The 17413-nt window shown below is 39.7% G+C and overlaps 2 protein-coding genes across 3 annotated transcripts in view; one reads left to right on the top strand and one right to left on the bottom strand.

The window, feature by feature from the left end:
- Window positions 1–2621: 2621 nt before the first annotated feature.
- LOC140944124 (sphingolipid delta(4)-desaturase DES1-like) lies at window positions 2622–6277 on the bottom strand. The gene is made up of 2 exons (XM_073393247.1): window positions 6136–6277; window positions 2622–3541 (listed from the first exon to the last, which is right to left on the bottom strand). Exons 1-2 carry the CDS (start codon window positions 6215–6217, stop codon window positions 2658–2660), a joined length of 966 nt encoding a protein of 321 aa, XP_073249348.1. The 5' UTR covers window positions 6218–6277; the 3' UTR covers window positions 2622–2657.
- Window positions 6278–7998: 1721 nt separating this feature from the next.
- LOC140943047 (aarF domain-containing protein kinase 1-like) overlaps window positions 7999–17413 on the top strand; it is a 9925-nt gene continuing 510 nt past the window's right edge. Inside the window, exons 1-7 of one of the 2 annotated variants that reach the window (XM_073392081.1) lie at window positions 7999–8217; window positions 9055–9138; window positions 10675–11037; window positions 12183–12341; window positions 12926–13042; window positions 14163–14309; window positions 16066–16263. In XM_073392081.1, coding sequence (XP_073248182.1) covers window positions 8074–8217; window positions 9055–9138; window positions 10675–11037; window positions 12183–12341; window positions 12926–13042; window positions 14163–14309; window positions 16066–16263 — 1212 coding nt within the window. In that variant the 5' untranslated portion in view covers window positions 7999–8073. The remainder of the gene's footprint in view (window positions 8218–9054; window positions 9139–10674; window positions 11038–12182; window positions 12342–12925; window positions 13043–14162; window positions 14310–16065; window positions 16264–17413) is intronic. The other variant, XM_073392082.1, reaches the window with a different exon arrangement.

Consider the following 17413-nt stretch of genomic DNA (forward strand, 5'->3'; position numbering starts at 1 on the left):
GAGTAAGATGCGAATTCAAAATGGATTTCAAGAAATCTTTTTGTTGACGTTCAGTAATCTAAGTAATGATGGCATAATTTCTGCCTTTACCAGATGTAAAAACGGGTGAGGAAATTGACATTTTTTGGTCTGAAATAGGGGTCAGGATTTGGAGAACCGGGCGGCACACCCCCAACAAAGAATTCCCAGGAGTACCCCCAAGTTATTTGGTAAACTACGGCCCTGTCGTTTCATTCGTGTCAGTACGAGTTTACAAGCCCGTCAGATCCAGAAAAATCACTCTAGAGAGCGTTTTTATAAAGATGCGATTTCGGAGAACGGATTCACTGGAGTACGTGTGCCGACGGAAAGCCGATTTATGTAAAAAGTATGGGGTCTCAAAAATATCTGGATTCGTGTGGACGAGACCAACTAACTAGTGGTACCAATCATAGTCTATAAGCGAGAACGCGTTCAGTTTTTACGGCGCGTCATGCTTTTCTTTGGAATAATCGCCGAGACCAAGAACAATAAATTTTGTCTCTCCACTCTTGTTCAGTGAAGAGACCCTGCAGGAGAAAAAATTACAAAATCCCTTTATCTCAAACGACAATTTTAAGCATTCCAGCGTCAAAACTTTAATTTTTTTTATGTTAAAGTGACCATATAATTATGGAAGCATTTCAAAAATGCGTGTGTGATCATTCCCTTGCCAACCCAGATGCTATGCGCGCCACATTAAACTTAATTCGTCCCCAGGACCATCCTCGGAGACCCAGGGGCAGTTAGTGGGATCGATAAAATGTCCGTGGTGAAAGTTTACTGTAAACTTTCACCACGGACATTTTATCGACCCAACTAACTGCCCCTGGGTCTCCGAGGATGCCCCAGGACATGCGCCCTATGGGTGATTAAAACTACTAAAGAAAAATGCAAACATATTTTTATCTCCACTGACTTCGAATTAACTCAAACAATTATCTCAAGATGTTCGTTGTTGCGTTCATTACTGTAGTTTTAGTCCTTGTTTGTATGTATGTTTGTTTTTTTGTTTGTTTGTTTTTTTGCAGTTGGTTTCAATTGTAATGTACCCTGGAAATAAATTTCGTGGTAACCGGGATTGTGCAATAATTATCAGGAGGGGAGCGGTTTTTAAGACGGGAAGGGGGCAGTGTCTAAATTATTCAGAGAAACCTGTATCAGCGTTTGGCTAGTACAGGTTTGTGTAAATCAAGAAGAGATTAAGATGTGTCCAGCAAAGACCACAGCCAGACCACCCTCCGTTCCTGAGGGTTCCAAAAATATAATTATACAGATTTGAACGTAAATGTTAACTTAGTCATGTGTTAGAGTTTTTTGCCGTCCCAAGCTGCTTAAAGCATTTTTTTCCGAAATAATTATTTGATCAGTGGCTAGAAATTTCTGAGGAGATGAAGCAACTACATGATACTGGGCCATATCTTAGAAATTCAAACCATTCGCAAAGTCTTGTACGCGAAGTCTTGCAGGCATAACAGTCCTTGTTTTGCAAAAAAGATGCTTCCAAAATACGGATTTTTCTCGCTTCAAATATCACTTTAAGCAAAAAAATATTCACAGCATGTTTGTAAAGATTTTTCAAGTTTTAGCCGACGAGGGAATGGATAAATAAAGTAAACTTATCAAGTTTCTCAACTCAAAAGCTTGTCAAAATTCGTGCTTGCGTGATTAAATTATTAAACTACCGAAATACTGATTTCTACTCATCTCATGTTATTCCACTCAATTAAACAATCTGTAACTATTTTGTCAACTGGCTTCTTCCAACACTATTGTTCAAAAGTTATGCATCTTACTGCACATCTTCAGTACTTTTATGACTGTTAAGCAGCAAGCGTGTGCACATAATTTACAACAACGTACAAAGTCTGTTAAACTTCGAAAAACATAATTCCGCCGCATATCTCCAACTTAAGATAATATATAATTTATTTATACTTCATCTTGAAGAAAATCAAACATACTCAAAAGTTATCACATTCATACTTTGTACAGTTCGCGATAGTCGGATTAGGTCATAAATATCTTGAAGCAGCAGCTACACTGCAACATGATTACTTAAACAGCTGCATCATTTTCTTCAGCGTTTGAATCATAATGATATCTAAATGTTATGCTTTTAAACACCTTTAGCTATTGTAAAAGAGAACAAAATTGTGAAGAACCAAAATGGCTGTCTCAAAGTGCCCTTCTTTGGCCTTTAGCGGGCGCAGAAATCTCATGTTTGAATCCAAAATCTCATTGGTTCCTAGCATCAACTCACAGTACCTTCAACCCTATTCTCTCCTGCAACAGAAATCTGAACACACAAAGCCACAGAGATACATACGCTCACTCCACTACATATGAGCTATTTTTTCAAAATAGCTCATTTAAAACAAACAGACAAAAACAGAATACTTAGGACAAACTTAAAGGATCCAAGTGATCTTTAGCCTGCGTGGCAGATTCCATTTCCCTTCCCTAACGCCAACAACGCGGGCTAAGTGAACTTACAATCACAATCCCTGATCCTGATCATCTAAGAGAAACGCACGCACCTTAGATTTTTTTTTTTTTCATATAAAGAAAGGCACCATTGACGCTTACTAAATTACTGGTCAAATAGTTTCTAATACATAGCTGTTTGAATTTATAAGTCATTTGATTTTTTTAGTCTGCCCTCTCTTAACCCGAGCACATGGACCAATTCTTGGATCAGTAATGAAATCCCAGATCACCTTTGTCCAGGAGGTATGATACGGCAAGTTGTCGTAATACTCTGCTGCAATCTTCTTGACCAGCGGAAGCTTGGAGCCCGGAATGCTGGGAAAATCGTGATGCTCGTTGTGATACCCAACGTTGAAAGTCAGCCAATTTCCTGGACCGTAGTAAGAATATGTTTCGCAGCCTTCCGCGAACATATAATGCTCAGCGATGAAGTGACCCGCCAAAGGGTGAAGACCCATGCCGAGAACTGTACTAGCGGCCATGAACACAAGTGATTTTAAACCCCAGAACTGTACGACCAAGTAGTCGAAAACGAGCTGAACGACGATGTTAAGGATTTCTAAGCCGCTTGGTGTCAACGGGTTAACAACCATTGGTCTGATGGCATAAAAGAACGGTTGCAGAATCACCCACATAACCTTAGCGATGGAATTACAGAAAATCCAAGCCTCAAATTTGGTCGGCAGGTCCGGATCAATTTCTTCGACACCCATGTAACGATGGTGCAAGATGTGATATTTCTTGAAGGCAATGGAAGATGGAAACGCGGTCGGTAGATTAGCTAGGATACCAAACAGCCTGTTCAGTAAGGGACGGCCATTTCCGAACGCGATGTTGTGAGAAATGTCGTGAACTCCCACGATGAGACCATGGGTTGCCACGGCGCCCAGGCAGTAGGATGCTATGAAGAGAGCGGTCCAAGACAGGTCACGCATCATGTAGGCCAGTGAGAGTTGAAGCGACACCAACAACAAGATTTGGTACTTGAAGATAGGATCACTGCCCATCAGTTTCTTGATCTCAGGATACTTGGCTTAGAAAAAGAATAGAATAAGTCTTAGTAATTCAAGATTGCATCCCTATGGCTTTTCCCAGAGAACATGGGAGAGGGCCCCTACCATCTTCTAGGCAACCACCATGGGGCAAGGCAACCTTGTTCCCGCCCGTGCCATTTTCCAAGGGAAAAGCACTGGGTTTTTTGATGGAAGTGACACGGTTCGAGGCGGTTATCAAGCTCTCCATTTGGGAGAGTCGCGAGAAGTCACGCGAGTGCGTTCTCTCGCGGCCCTCTTGTCTTATAAATGGAGAGCTTGCCAGCAGGCTACGGTTGTCTTCGACCCGCCCATTTCGGGACAGAGCGGATTTTGCCTCCAAAAATGATTCTGCCGTTCTTCTTGTAAACTTTCTCTGTGGTAATTTGGACCATGAATATTCCTTTTCGATAAACTACTATACCCTGAAGACTCCAAAGATCTTAGAAGGGCTCGCACCATTCATCGGAAGTGAAATTTCTTTCCGCGACTTCCCTAGCACTGCTAAAAAGTCCGTTTTTGGCCGGAGAGGGGGTGATGGAGCAATGACAAAAATTAAAACAGCTCTAGACAGTTAATTTACTCACTCACTTAGGCCCGGCAACCACACGTATTAGGATATTTTTAAAACGGAGATTTTTTCCCTGTTTGCCAAAAAAATATGCATCCACACATAGCATACTCGAATCGTTTTCGCCCGTGCACACGAAAACGCTAAAACGAAGGAAATACAATAGAATCCATTACAAAATACTTTACGTGATGCTCGAAGCACACTTAAAGAGAAGTTGGCGTTTTCAAAATTCTTTACTGAAGAGAGGCTTTTTTTTGAAAAGATGCGTTTTCGATGACCGCTTTCACCCGATACGTGTAGCAGCTAGGTAGGCGAAACCACCTGGAGAAAAAATATCCGTATTCAAACAAACATGGATACGTGTGGACAGGGCCTAATTTGCAGACAAGACCGTTATGTCACTCAGAATTGCTGAAGGATAGAAGATGTTGGGTATTCAAACAAGTTCGTATTGCCCAGTTTACAGGATATTGGTCAACTGCGCACTATTTACAACGAGCTATTCTTATTAACAAAAAACCTGAATCCTCACTGATTATTTCGTGGTGGAACTAAATACATCCGTGTTCTCTTCGTGCTGCAAAACTTTCACACAAAATCGATCGCGTTTCCCCCCCCAGTTTGCACCCGAGAGTTTTATATTACTGCCATCTGGGCGATACAAAGCTATACAATTAAAAGCCAATGCTGCCAAAATTTTGACTAAACATTTCTTCCTGTAATTTCTACCGATCCGCGGAACTTTGGAAATTTTGCCAATTAGGGTATGCGAGTAACAAACGTCAAAGCCTGTCTGTTAGTCGTGTAATGCCAGATGTATGTCGATGTACTTTTTGCATAGGGCGGGATTGTTAAATGATATTTGTTACTAAAGGAAAACTGGTATAGTCGATATATAGGGCGATCATGTGAAACTGCATGTTTTTGTTTTTCTGAGACTAGCGATATAAAGCGATGGCCCCCAATGACATAGTTTATAGCCAGTTAGAAATTATTAATGTTGAAACGTCATGAAGTCGGAATAAATAAATAACAATTCACCTCATCTGTTGTATTAGCATACGACAACCTTTTATGCGACATGATGAGGAATACTTAGAGACATCTTTTGAAAAACAAAATGGGCTAGTTAGCAAATTTCCGCTACAATCACCATATGAAAATTCATCAGTTTGTGCTATTTTTGTTTTTATATCAGCTGTTTTTAAACAGCTTAGAGAGAATAGGAAACAGATCGCTTTTGTTAGCAATAAAGCCTGACTAATTAAGGCCCGGTTCAGAGGCCGAACTTTTCATGAGCCGAACCTAATACATTGTATTAAGTACATGAAAAGTTCGGCGTCTGAATCAATTAGAAACGCCTGTTTCGATTTGGAACAGCTGAGCGGGACTGAATTTCGCCTTTGGAGCGTCTTTGAAACGGCTTTGATTCAGAGGCCGAATTTTTCACGACCGAACCTAATGCATAAATTATTAGAACTCATTTTGCAGTGGTGGATCCACACTTTCAGATTAGCGGGGAGCCGGTCATCCAGACCCTGAGATAAGAGGGGGGGGGCTCCAAAAAAATTTTTTTCGACCCTTAGGGCCTCAGTTTGGTCTAAAAATAAAGAAATGGGCCGAAATGAGCATTTTTCGCCTTTTGAACTTAGTTCAGCTGCAATTAAGATCGGCGTCTGAATCAATTTAGCCTGTCTGAATAATTTGGGTCGGCCTTAATTCGAATTAGGTTCGGCTCATGAAAAGTTTGGTGTCTGAACCGGGCGCTTATTTATAATTTAAATCCATGTTTATAGTAAACTCAATAGAAAAAAAAATTCATGTTTTCCGTTCAGGGCTCTGAAAATCTCAAATGAACTATCAAAAAAGGACTCAACAAAAAAGTTTAGCTTGTTTTGTAAAAGTCAAGTAGTGATGCCAAACTCCTGTATGACAGGGCCATGTTCGTTATGCATTTCTTAATGTTCTTGTTAATAAAATCATTGGGTTAAGGGGGACTAAAACAGTAAAATGTCAGCCTACCAAGAATTTCTTTTCTTCTCGTAGCATGTGGTTCGGCTGTGTACGACCATTCGAAGTCATGGCGAGTAACTTGGTCACCCATAGTCTTCAAGTCTTCTGCCTGCAGCCGGCCGAGGCAGTGCTATGCTAACGTGGAATAAGCACTAAATACCTTCTTGAATTTTAATAATTTATTCATTTGCTTGGTTCCAAATAATGGGTGTAAATTGGCACGATTGATCGAGCAAAGTTGACTCCTGCGATTTTCAAACAGAGGTTAAATGAGTAATTTTCGATTCCCTGCTTGCCCCTCTTTGTACTGTTTTTACGATCCATTTTCGACCCTTCCAATTTGAATAGATTGTTAAAATGGCTCTTCGATTACTTTTTTTGCATATAAAGTTTATGTGTTGACCTCATTGTTTAAAATGCTTAAACACAGTTATTAATTTAAGTACAATGGAAGTTATATAGCAACTATGGCTCCTAACGTCAAGCAAAATAATTCTTTGAGTCTGTAAGGATGACATCGCCATAACAATAAAAAAAATGCGAAAATGGATTGTATTTCAAAATCTATTCCAAAGTCCACTTTCCATTTGCAAGGTAATTTATTCATTTTTCTGATTGAAATCCTTAAAGCAAATTTTGGTTGACATATCAACCAAAAATCAGTCACATGAAAATTGAATGTTGGGTCTAAGTACTCCATTGTATCACGTAAGTCATATAGCCGTATGTGCCCCTCCGCATTTATGTAAAAAGTATGGGGTTTCAAAACTATCTGGATTCGTGTGGACGGGACCAACTAAGTAGTGGTACCAATCATAGTCTAAGCAAGAACGCGTTCAGTTTTTTCGTAGGCTCGATTTCCGCCGTCTCCCGGGTCCGGTCTTTGATCCTCGGCACACTTTCCCGGACAGCGGCTGGTAATCAGTCAAGCCTAGTTTTTACGGCATGCCGTGCTTTTGTTGGTATATTGCCTAGACCAAAAACAATATAATTTTTGTCTCTCCACTCTTGTTCAGCGAAGAGACCCTGCAAGAGAAAAAATTACAAAATCCCATATTTCAAAGGACCATTTTAAGCATTCAAACGTCAAAACTTTATTTTGTTTTTGTTTAATTATGGAGGCATTTAAAAATGTGTATGGGGTGATCATTCCCTTGTCAAAGCAGAAGCCATGCGCACCACATCAAACTTAATTCGTCTCCAGGACGTGCACCTTATGGACTACACCTGACCCAAAGTGATTAAAACTACTAAAGAAAAATGCAAACATATTTTTATGTCCACTTGAGTTCGAATCACTGGCAAAAATTATCTCAAGATGTTCGGTGTTGTGTTCAAAACTGTAGTTTAGTCCTTGTTTGTATGTTTGTTTGTTTGTTTTTTGCAGTTTGTTTCAACTGAAACGTAACCTGGGGCAGTGTCTATATTATTCAATGAAAACGGGGCGGGACATATAATTTTCAGCAACAATTTATCGTCCCCCAAAAAAGTATTTTAGGGTTTTGAAATTGCCATACGTTGCTTAAAATTTAATCAAGTTGCCCCCAAAGTCAAAAGCTGCTCCAAATGGCGGAAGTTGTGAGAACGTTGCTCCAAATAGCAAAAAGCTGCCGAGCAACTTGTGGCTAAGCCTTTTGCAGTCAGAGAGGCCTGCATACACATACCCGCCAACCGTTATAGCACAGATGTGGAAGCGCCTTCCCCGCCCCGCGTCTAGTATTTGCAAAGAAATCCGCGAAGAAACAGTAATGCCCAACCTCGTCCTCAGGATCTCAACGAGAAGGGAAAAAAAAGGAAAACAAAAATTTTACATGACGGGTATAATTTTTCTGGAGAGACTGCTGACCGATAGGTATTACGTAACTAGCGCGAAGCGCGAAGTGACAGCGGAACAAGCTCTTTGAAGAGCAAAAGTTATCTTAAAGTTTTCTTGTTTTTATAGAATCAATGCGGTTTTTAAAATCTTTGACGTATGCAAGCGTTGGCGCTGGTTTAGCTGGTATATGTGGTGTTGTTTTGTATAGCCCAGACGAAGTCAAACGTCAATTAACATCCAATGGTTTGGTGCGAGTTGGAAGGGCAGCTCGGGTGGTGAGTTGATATTAATCAGTAAGGTTATTAATTTAGAGCTTTTAACACGACGCCTAAAAGCATTTTGCACTAGGACAACAGAACTTGTAATTGTGTTTGGCTGGTAAGGTTTGTGTAAATCAAGACGAGATTAAGATGTGTCCAGCAAAGACCACAGGCAGACCACCCTCTGTTCTTGAGGTTCCAAAAATATTTGTACAGATTTGAACATAAATGTTAAATAAGTTATGTGTTAGGGTTTTTTGCCGTCCCAAGCTGCTTAAAGTACTTTTTCCCGAAATAATTATTTGATCAGTGGCTAGAAATTTCTGAGGAGATGAAGCAACTACATGATGCAGGGGCCATATCTTAGAAATTCCAACTAAGTCGTGAAGTCTTGGACACAAAGTATTGCAGGCATATCAGTTCTTGTTTTGGAAAAAGGATGCTTTCCAAAATACGGATTTTTTGCACTTGTAATATCAGTTCAAGTGAAAAAATTTGACACAGCATGTTTGTAATGATTTACCAAGTTTCAGCCAATGAGGGAACACGTAAATAAAGTAAACTTGTCAAGTCTTCAACTCAAAAACTTGTTCAAATTCGTGCTCGCATGATTAGTGCACAAAAAGCTAAACATCTTGACATCATAACCATGTTTACATACTCTCATGCAAACACGCCTCTTGGCCAATCAGAGCACGCGTACTATCTTAGTTGTTCATAAATAACTTCTCCCCACTGTTTTTATTGGAAATTTATAATGCAGCAAATGAGAATTTATATCTTGATAGCAACGCTGAAAGGGTTAATACATCCATCCTAGGCCATAACGGCAATTTATTTTATATTAACAAGGTTGTTCTAATCAGCTATGACTACAAAAAGTCCCTCTGGGGAGTAGACCCAAACTCTGTTGAATATTCACAAGTTAAATCTCAGGTGAGTTAAGGAAAAGGTTTGTTTTGGTGTTTACACTACTACATGATAAATTTCTGCTATTTGATTGCCTTAGAGCAGTAGTATTTCAACTTAATTTGAAATACCTTTATGTGAAAATTACAAACCATTTGTGGGTAGTAGTATAAACAAATATAATAGCATGATTTGTATGTGATATTTCAAAATTGTCTCAAATTTCACTCACCTAACTGCTGGTGAAATTCCATATAACAATTTTGAAATATCACTCGTGGTTAATGCCAAATATCACTACAAATCATGTTATTACCTATACAAAATTAATGTTTATTAACATATTTGCCTTAATTTGTTTAAGCCAACTTAAGATTATATTTATTGAACACTTTTCAGTGGATCAACATACTATTTTAAGATCTTATACAAGTATATCAAAATTACAAGTTTTGCCAAAACTATGCATAGTCTTAGGGATGACTGCTTAAGTAATGGTTAAAGCATGAACAGTAATGTTTAATTAACTGTGTTAAAAAATTGGGGTGCAAAGTGCAACAATTTTTTGACTCAATAAAACAAGTAACTATCTGCTCTGAGTGTCTTGAACAGCCTCAAAACGTCTGTGGAGTTTCATTTCTATTATAATAGAAATTAAAAGTGCTGATTAAGAAATGTCTAAATAACAAAGTTTAATATTTACTATGGTCAAGTGTACAGTAATGCAAATTCATTGTGAAACTGAGGTACACAGTTGAATCATGTATATTCCTTCACGAAGCCACTTAATTCAAAAGAAACTTCCACACACTCAGTTAACAACAGTACTTTACAAGTGGAAAGAAATCACTTGAGGAGTGTCATTAAGATGAATTTTACCAGGTGTAAAGGAATTTGCAAAGTTAAATCCATGCAATAAATTGAACAATATGCCTCCTAAATATTCGGGAAGGTTTTGAAGTGTACATAACACTGACAGTAAAGTAGATCATAAGATCAAAATCATTATTTATGATAATGTAATGTACAGTCAAGCCAGTTTAAATGTACCCACAAGATTGTATCAATGAACTTAATATTCAAGGGTTAATGAAGTTGATAGTTGTATACTCCAGTTTCATCTCTGGATTTCTTCATATGTAATGAGCAGTGAATTCACACGTGAGGTAGTTATGAAATTTCTGCCACCTCAGTTTTCCTGAATTTGATGTGAATGTCTTCAAAGCAATTTTATGCATTGAAAGATTTTTCAATTTGACCGAATACAGAGGAGTTACTGTGAAAAAGTCACTGCTCGTTAGGCATGCACAAACGTAGATTTGATTTTGATACTGGTTGTTGCAACAACTATAGGATTCATTTTTCAAACATTCAGTTCATTACTGCAATCTTTGGGTGGGGTACACTTGACTGTAGTTTCTCTTTCTAATTTGCTTTGAATGCTTTGTGAATTCCATGTAGCAAAAAAATTTGAAAATAGGTCAAGATCCGGAGTCACATTGGGCCTTTTTTGGTGTTGAGTTCTTTTTAGACTGTATTATTTTTTTTCCTTTTTGACATCAGGTTCATTTGAGATCTGCTTTACGCCTGCGTGACTTGTGTTGTGTGAATGGAGGAGCATACATAAAGGTTGGACAGTATGTAGGGTCATTAGACTACCTTCTGCCTCCTGAATATGTACAGACCATGAAGGTCCTTCACAGCAATGCACCTCAGAGCCCCTTGTGTGACATAAAACATGTCATTGAGGAAGAACTCAATGGTAAAGTGGAAAAGATGTTTGCACATTTTGAGGACAAACCCATTGGAGCTGCCTCTCTTGCACAAGTCCACAAGGCAACACTACATGATGGAAGAGTTGTAGCGGTGAAGGTGCAGCACAGAGATGTACAAAAACATGCTGCTGTTGACATAAAAACTCTTGAGGTGAATGCTGGTTGTGTTTTACAGTTTTCAATTGCAGTCAAATCTCCATGGATGACCACCTCTTGTAAGCAAAGTAATTTTCACAGTCCCAACTTAGTCACTTTGCATCAACCTTTTGGCATCATGGCATATAATAATATTATTTTCCATTGTTTTTAAAACCTCTTGAAAGTGACTACATGATGCATGGTGTGGCATGCATATATGTTCACTGTATGTACCATGCGAAATATGTTCATTGTATGTGTTGGTAGCAAGGGTGGCGCATTGGTGAGAGCACTCACCTCCCACCAATGTGGCCTGGGTTTAAATCCCGGCATCGACGCCATACATGGGTTGAGTTTGTTGTTGGTTGTCTCCCTTGCTCCGAGAGGTTTTTCTCCAGGTTCTCCGGTTTTGCCCTCTCCTCAAAAACCAACACTTCCAAATTCCAATTCAATCTGGAACGCACGGACACGTTTAAACTAGTTTGTATGAACTCTTAAGTGCTTCATGCGTAAAAAAGCAATTTACAATTTTTTTTTGTTTTACCATGCCACTCAGAGTATACACAGAAATTTCAGTAACAACATGAAAATATGTATACATAACCGCAAAATTGCATGCAATAATTCCTCTGCCAAGAAACAAGATGTGTCTGTGGAGCTATTCTCAGAAGAGACCCCTGTGGTTGAATTCTAATAAGCAACAACCTCCTGTAATCTATCACTAAATCTTTGCATTTTGGGTGGTCGCTTATGGGAAGTTGGACTGTGTTTTGGTTAGGGTCCACTGTAATATAAGCAGTTGTTGCAGTGTATCATGGTTCTTTCAGAAATTTTTCAAATCATCTTTGAATCCAAGGAGGCAAGAGAAGAAGTCAAATAAACTTCTTTCTTTTTCTTTAGTTATGTACTCAAATTATAGTACATCTTATTTCATTCTGTTTCTGTAATTACTAACAGTAATAAAAATATTTACTACTTTCCTTTAATTTGATGTATGTCCGCAAAACTCAACTCAGCACTTCTAATCCGTGTTAATCTGTCCCAGATTGCTGATAATCTTACTGTAAAATCTATTTTATATTTGCAAAGAATAAGCATTGAATAACAGCCTCAAATTCCAATCTTGGGAATTCTGATTCTGAGTTTGAATGTTTTTAGATTCTTGCTGATGCAGTCAGTTGGTTGTTTCCTGATTTCAAGTTCAAATGGCTTGTTGATGAATCAAAGAAACATCTTCCACTTGAACTGGATTTTGAACTTGAGGGTCAAAATGCAGAAAAAATGATGCATTTTTTCGAGAAATATCCCTTTGTTAAGGTGGGTTTCTAAATAATTCAACTTCTAAATTTATGTAATTGAAGTGATGTTCACCATTATATCATGAGGCTGTGGAGGCATGGCTAATTACGGAGTGGTTAAACTTAACATGTTGGACTTAGTTTGAATGATCAGTAGGCCCCAAACTGCAGACAAGAAGATTTGTTCAACGTTTTCTCTTCACAAAGGTTTATAACAGGTAATGGCAACACTGCTTAGCCTGCATCCCAGACGTAATTTGACCCCAGTTAGTGCTGTCTGTGAAGCAGTGCCAAGATCCTTGTCTTGGGCCCCCAACAGACTCAATGAATTTATACCGGAAGTGTGTTTCAAATTTCTTTCACCCTTTTTCGCAAATTGACAATGCCTTTTTTACCAGGGTAATCATGGCACATTCTCAAAACCTGGTAAAAAGGTGGTGCGAGAGTTTAGTCTTCTCTCTGGGGCAAGCTACATACTGCTGGTAGTTAAGCAACCTTGTTCCCAGTTTTCTTTCCTACACATCCCCAGGAGTGTTAGAGAGACTTGCGAATAAGGTTTAGATTAATTTGCCATGGAATGGGCAATTATTTTTTTCTTTTAAGATTCCTGAAATTTACTGGGAGTATTCAACAAAGCGGGTGTTAACAATGGAGTTTTGTGAAGGAGGAAAAGTTGATGATTTACCTTATATGCAGAGTTTCAAAATTTCTTCTGATGAGGCAAGTAAAAATATTAAAACTTCTTTTTTGTCTAGATCTCATGTTTGGAAAAGTTTCATGCAAATCTACCATATATACTTAGCTGTGTCTTGCTTGCTCTTAAGGCCCGCAGATAAACTTAACCAATGATTAGCATATAAACTATAACTAGTAAGTAAATGATGTGAAGGGCGTTTTGTGGTCACTACTCCTATTATAATGTCTTGCAGTGATAATTGTATTATTTCCTTTGTATATGCATATGTTGCCTGTTTTCCTTTGTAAGCAGGTGCCAAAAAGATTCAAAGTCAGACCAGAGAAAATAGAAAATATGATACAGCGACGCTGATTCCCGGGCGTAACTAAAAAAACCGGTTTCATGGAGTCATGGGTTCAAGTCCCAGGGGAAACTGATATGTTTTTCCTTTGCTCTGCTTCCATACTAGGCGAAAATAACCGCCTCTCTCATAAGAAAAATCATTCTGGAACAGTTACTTCACACTTAGGATGGTCAGTTTACAAAAGCTTTTGTGTAAAATTGGCCTAAATTTAATGAGTAAAAAGTTACTTGAAAAAGTTGTTCCAAATTCCTGGCATGCAGTATTGCCCCTTGTCTTGGTTAAATGGAGCAGTGTTTAAAAATATTTTGGAACAGGCGTGTACTTATTTCACTTGTTTGATTCTCTTCTTTATTTTTACTTTGACACTATGAAACAAGCAGGAGTGCAGAATATCTGGTTAACATTACTGTAGAATTTGTTGCATCTCCTCACCAGAGGGAAAAAATGAATCAAGTTTAGAACTTAGCCTGTAGGACTCTTGTCATTAGGGAGCTTAAGCAAAAGGAATTTTTTGAATGACGTGCACATCTACTGGAAGTGATCTGAGGTCTTTTCCCTTTTTATATGCCCTGATGCTAACAAATTTGTCTTGCTAAGTGTCTGTACTCCTATAAGACGACTTGCCCGGTAATTTGGGCAAAACCACTGCCTAAGGATGCAAAAACTCCACTTCCGGTTGATGTTCAGCGCTCTAAAATGTCTTTGCCAAAGCTCCCTGTTGGTGTATTTGGGGTGGGGCATGTGGGGTACAGCCTTTTTTCTAACTGCTGTGTTTAACTGTTGATATGCCCTCATTTCAGATTGCACATAAGCTTGGTATTCTATATAGTGAGATGATATTTGTTAATGGGTACGTTCACTGTGATCCACATCCGGGTAATATTCTAGTTCGGCGCAGTCCAAAGCGTGGAGTAGAGATTGTCTTCCTAGACCATGGATTGTATCAGGTTAGTCCTCTAATACCTTTGTTACACCCAAAATGACCGTCTCATTCAATAGCCTGGGGGAAAGCTCACGATCTGTTTGGGGTATCAAAGGGTAAAGGCTAGAAATCTCATGCGCTCGCTGTTCAAGCACAGGGTCCAGAGGAGATGTGTTTGTCGTTAGAACATCAAAACCCTTCGAAAACCTCTGAAAAAATGGGTTGTTTTGATCGCGTTACGGTTTCGTTACACATTCTATAGACCACAAACCAAGATATGGCTTGCGGTTATTGATTTTCAAAAGTCGATCTGGGTCAGATAAGAAGCGAAGAAATCGTTTACAGTAGATTTATAAAGATCCCATTGGGCTAATTAATCGTGCTAAGCGACAGGTATAGACATTTTTCAAGGTAAGTAATTCATTTATTCACACGAAACTCCTCTGGACCCTGTGTTCAAGTGCAAAACCCCTTTCCTTACGCGTTTAAGAGCCTTAAACAAGAGAGGACATACAATGTAAAAGATCACGCTCACAAGCTACGTTACCCCTTATGCCGTAGCCTGCGTGGCAGGCGTTTGAGAGGAAGGGACAAGTGGATTCCGGGCGCGCGAGAAACGCGAAAGCGCGTGTGAGGGGAATGGGAGGATTTCCCTCCTTCCTTCTCCCTCGCGCGCGGTCTTGCGCCCAAATTTCCTTCCCCTTTCCTTTGGAACGCTAGCCTGCATTCCAGCCCGCCCAAGCATCATCTAGACCATTTGTATATACAGAAGGCGGGGTATTTGAGGGGTAGAAGCTTCCCCCCCCCCCCCAAAAAAAAAAAAAAAAAATATTGTTATCATTACATTATATAAGTAACTGTGTTGGAAACATCATCTAGACGCGAAGACGTTACAGCTGACGTTAGTGCACATGAAGAATTCTCTGTGAAAGGACACTATATGACAAGGAACATGATCACGACTAACAAATAAAATAAAATACCACTGTAACCAGCGTGCAAAGAAAGAAGTGTCCGATAGCCCGGGGCTAGTGGATTTTGCTATAGGGCTAGAGAGTTTTGTTCTTAACTTGCCCGATGGGCAAGCGCTTTTGTTGGGGAAATTCAAGTTACAGAAGGATTGAAATCAATCCTCCTGATTAAAAAGGGTTCTGGGGCTAGCTGAAATGACTTGTGGGCTAGTACATGCTAGCTACAGCTTGCCCGAATGGCCGGCTGTAAAACTGACTTTCTTTGCACCCTGGTAACATTTCTCAAAATTGTGTCTCAAAATGCACCAGATTGCATCTCAGCGCATATTCATTTCTCCGGGAGAGGGGCATGCCCCCGGATCCCGCTAGGAAGCTCGTGGCCTTCGGCCATTCAGGAATTCTCCCTCAAACGATAAATCCTAGTTAGAACCCTGGAAGGTTTAGGGTGTCTGCAACGTAGGCTATCGAACGCCTGCCATGCAGGTTTCTTATGCCGCAGCACTGCGATCTCTTTAGGCAAACCATTACCGTAATTGTAGAGCCTGACCGCGGGCTAGGGCCACCTGAAAATATTTTCATAAAAATTTTCGGGTCACCTCATATGTTGTTGTTGTTGTTTTTTTTCGCATTTTTTCTCCGGCCTCCTTGACTGAATCGTGCTCATTATGGTATGGCGAAAAGTGTAGTACGCAACAACCAAATGAATGTTCCAAGTATATCATAAGCATGCTGCCAAATCAACTGTTCTTTGAGTGAATTTGTGTGTGAGGAAAACGAAAACTGATTGAAATTTCCTTCTATTCTTCCCAGACATTATCGAGTGATTTTCGCGTGCAGTACTGTAAAATGTGGCAGGCCCTTATCAGGTCAGACATTGATGGTGTAAAGCAGAGCAGTGAAGCATTAGGTGTAGGAGAGATGTATGGTTTACTGGCTTGCATATTAACAGCTAGATCTTGGGATGTTGTCACAACTGGAATTGACCAGGGTCCAGTTACTGATCATGAGGTATGTTTTAGGGTGTTGTATGTCTGAGTTGATCTCTTAGTCGTCATTTGACACTCTCTATCCTGCATAGCCTGTTCCAGGCTCCGAGATGGTGGTGGAAAGTCGTTCAGTAATAAGAAATGCGAAAAACGCGCCATTTTTCCCGCCGCCACCGCCTCCTTTCCCAAGTCGTGCGCGTCTTATTTTCGCTTTGCTCGTTTTACTACGTTCCCACTATACTATCTGAGAGCCTGGCACAGGCTATATCCTGCAATGCAGGCTTTTGTTTGGGCAGTTTCTTCAGAGAGACAACGTCCCCTAGAATTTTCTGATAAACGTATCGCTACGCATGTCCTCGAACTTCGGCCTGGTCCTTTCAGGGTTATTTCCGATAAGACGAAAAAGCTCCAGTTCGAACGTCGTACTATTCATGTAGCGAGTTTAATACCCATTTAGGTCGACCGAAATGATATATATGATATATTCAGACGACGAACTTGATTGGTGCGACTCCATTCATTTTCACGATTTAAAATGGTCTACAATGCTTACCAGTGAAAATAGATTATAGTAATTTATGTAAATTAGTTTCGGCGCATGAGAAGTTTGAAACCAAGTTGCTCGACAGTTGAAATCCCCATTTGGGCCACTCCATCTTAATTCATGGGTCGACCCAACTTAGATATGTCGAACTTAGTTGATTCAAACGTCGATCTTTTTATGTACTTAATCGAAGGGATTAGAGTCGATGAATGAAAAGTTCGACGTTTGTCGTCACGACCAAAGTTCCCCCAAGACACCCTAACAGATAAATAGCTTTAAGGGAAGCTCCGAACTAGCCAAACAGGCTTCTAAAGCATGTAGAAAACCATCTGAGACACTTCTGACGTATTTGGAAACATTCGGTCGTTGGGTGCCCCTGTTTTCGTTCATTATGCCATGGCCGCCATCTTTGATTTTGTCACTCGGGAGCTCGGAAATCGGACGAAGGCCTTTTTTGTAAGTCTCATTTGCCCAGACAGCTAAGTTAAACAACATCTGTTAACTTTTGAACTCAATCACTCTCCAACACGCCCTTTTCTATAGAATACTCTAAACAGTGACGTAATGACGTCAATATACGTGAACGACTGTGTAAGAGACAATGCGAACTGCGGATGAAGCAGGTGAA

Source organism: Porites lutea, chromosome 7 (genome assembly GCF_958299795.1).
Source record: "Porites lutea chromosome 7, jaPorLute2.1, whole genome shotgun sequence".
NCBI classification, from domain to species: Eukaryota; Metazoa; Cnidaria; class Anthozoa; order Scleractinia; family Poritidae; genus Porites; species Porites lutea.

What these genes read in the sequence shown, in the direction of transcription:
- LOC140944124 (XM_073393247.1), bottom strand. Translation starts at nt 6,217, where the DNA reads ATGGGTGACCAAGTTACTCGCCATGACTTCGAATGGTCGTACACAGCC. An exon ending in GAGAAGAAAAGAAATTCTTG is followed by an intron (nt 3,542 to 6,135) that starts GTAGGCTGACAT and finishes TCTTTTTCTAAG; the next exon opens with CCAAGTATCCTGAGATCAAG.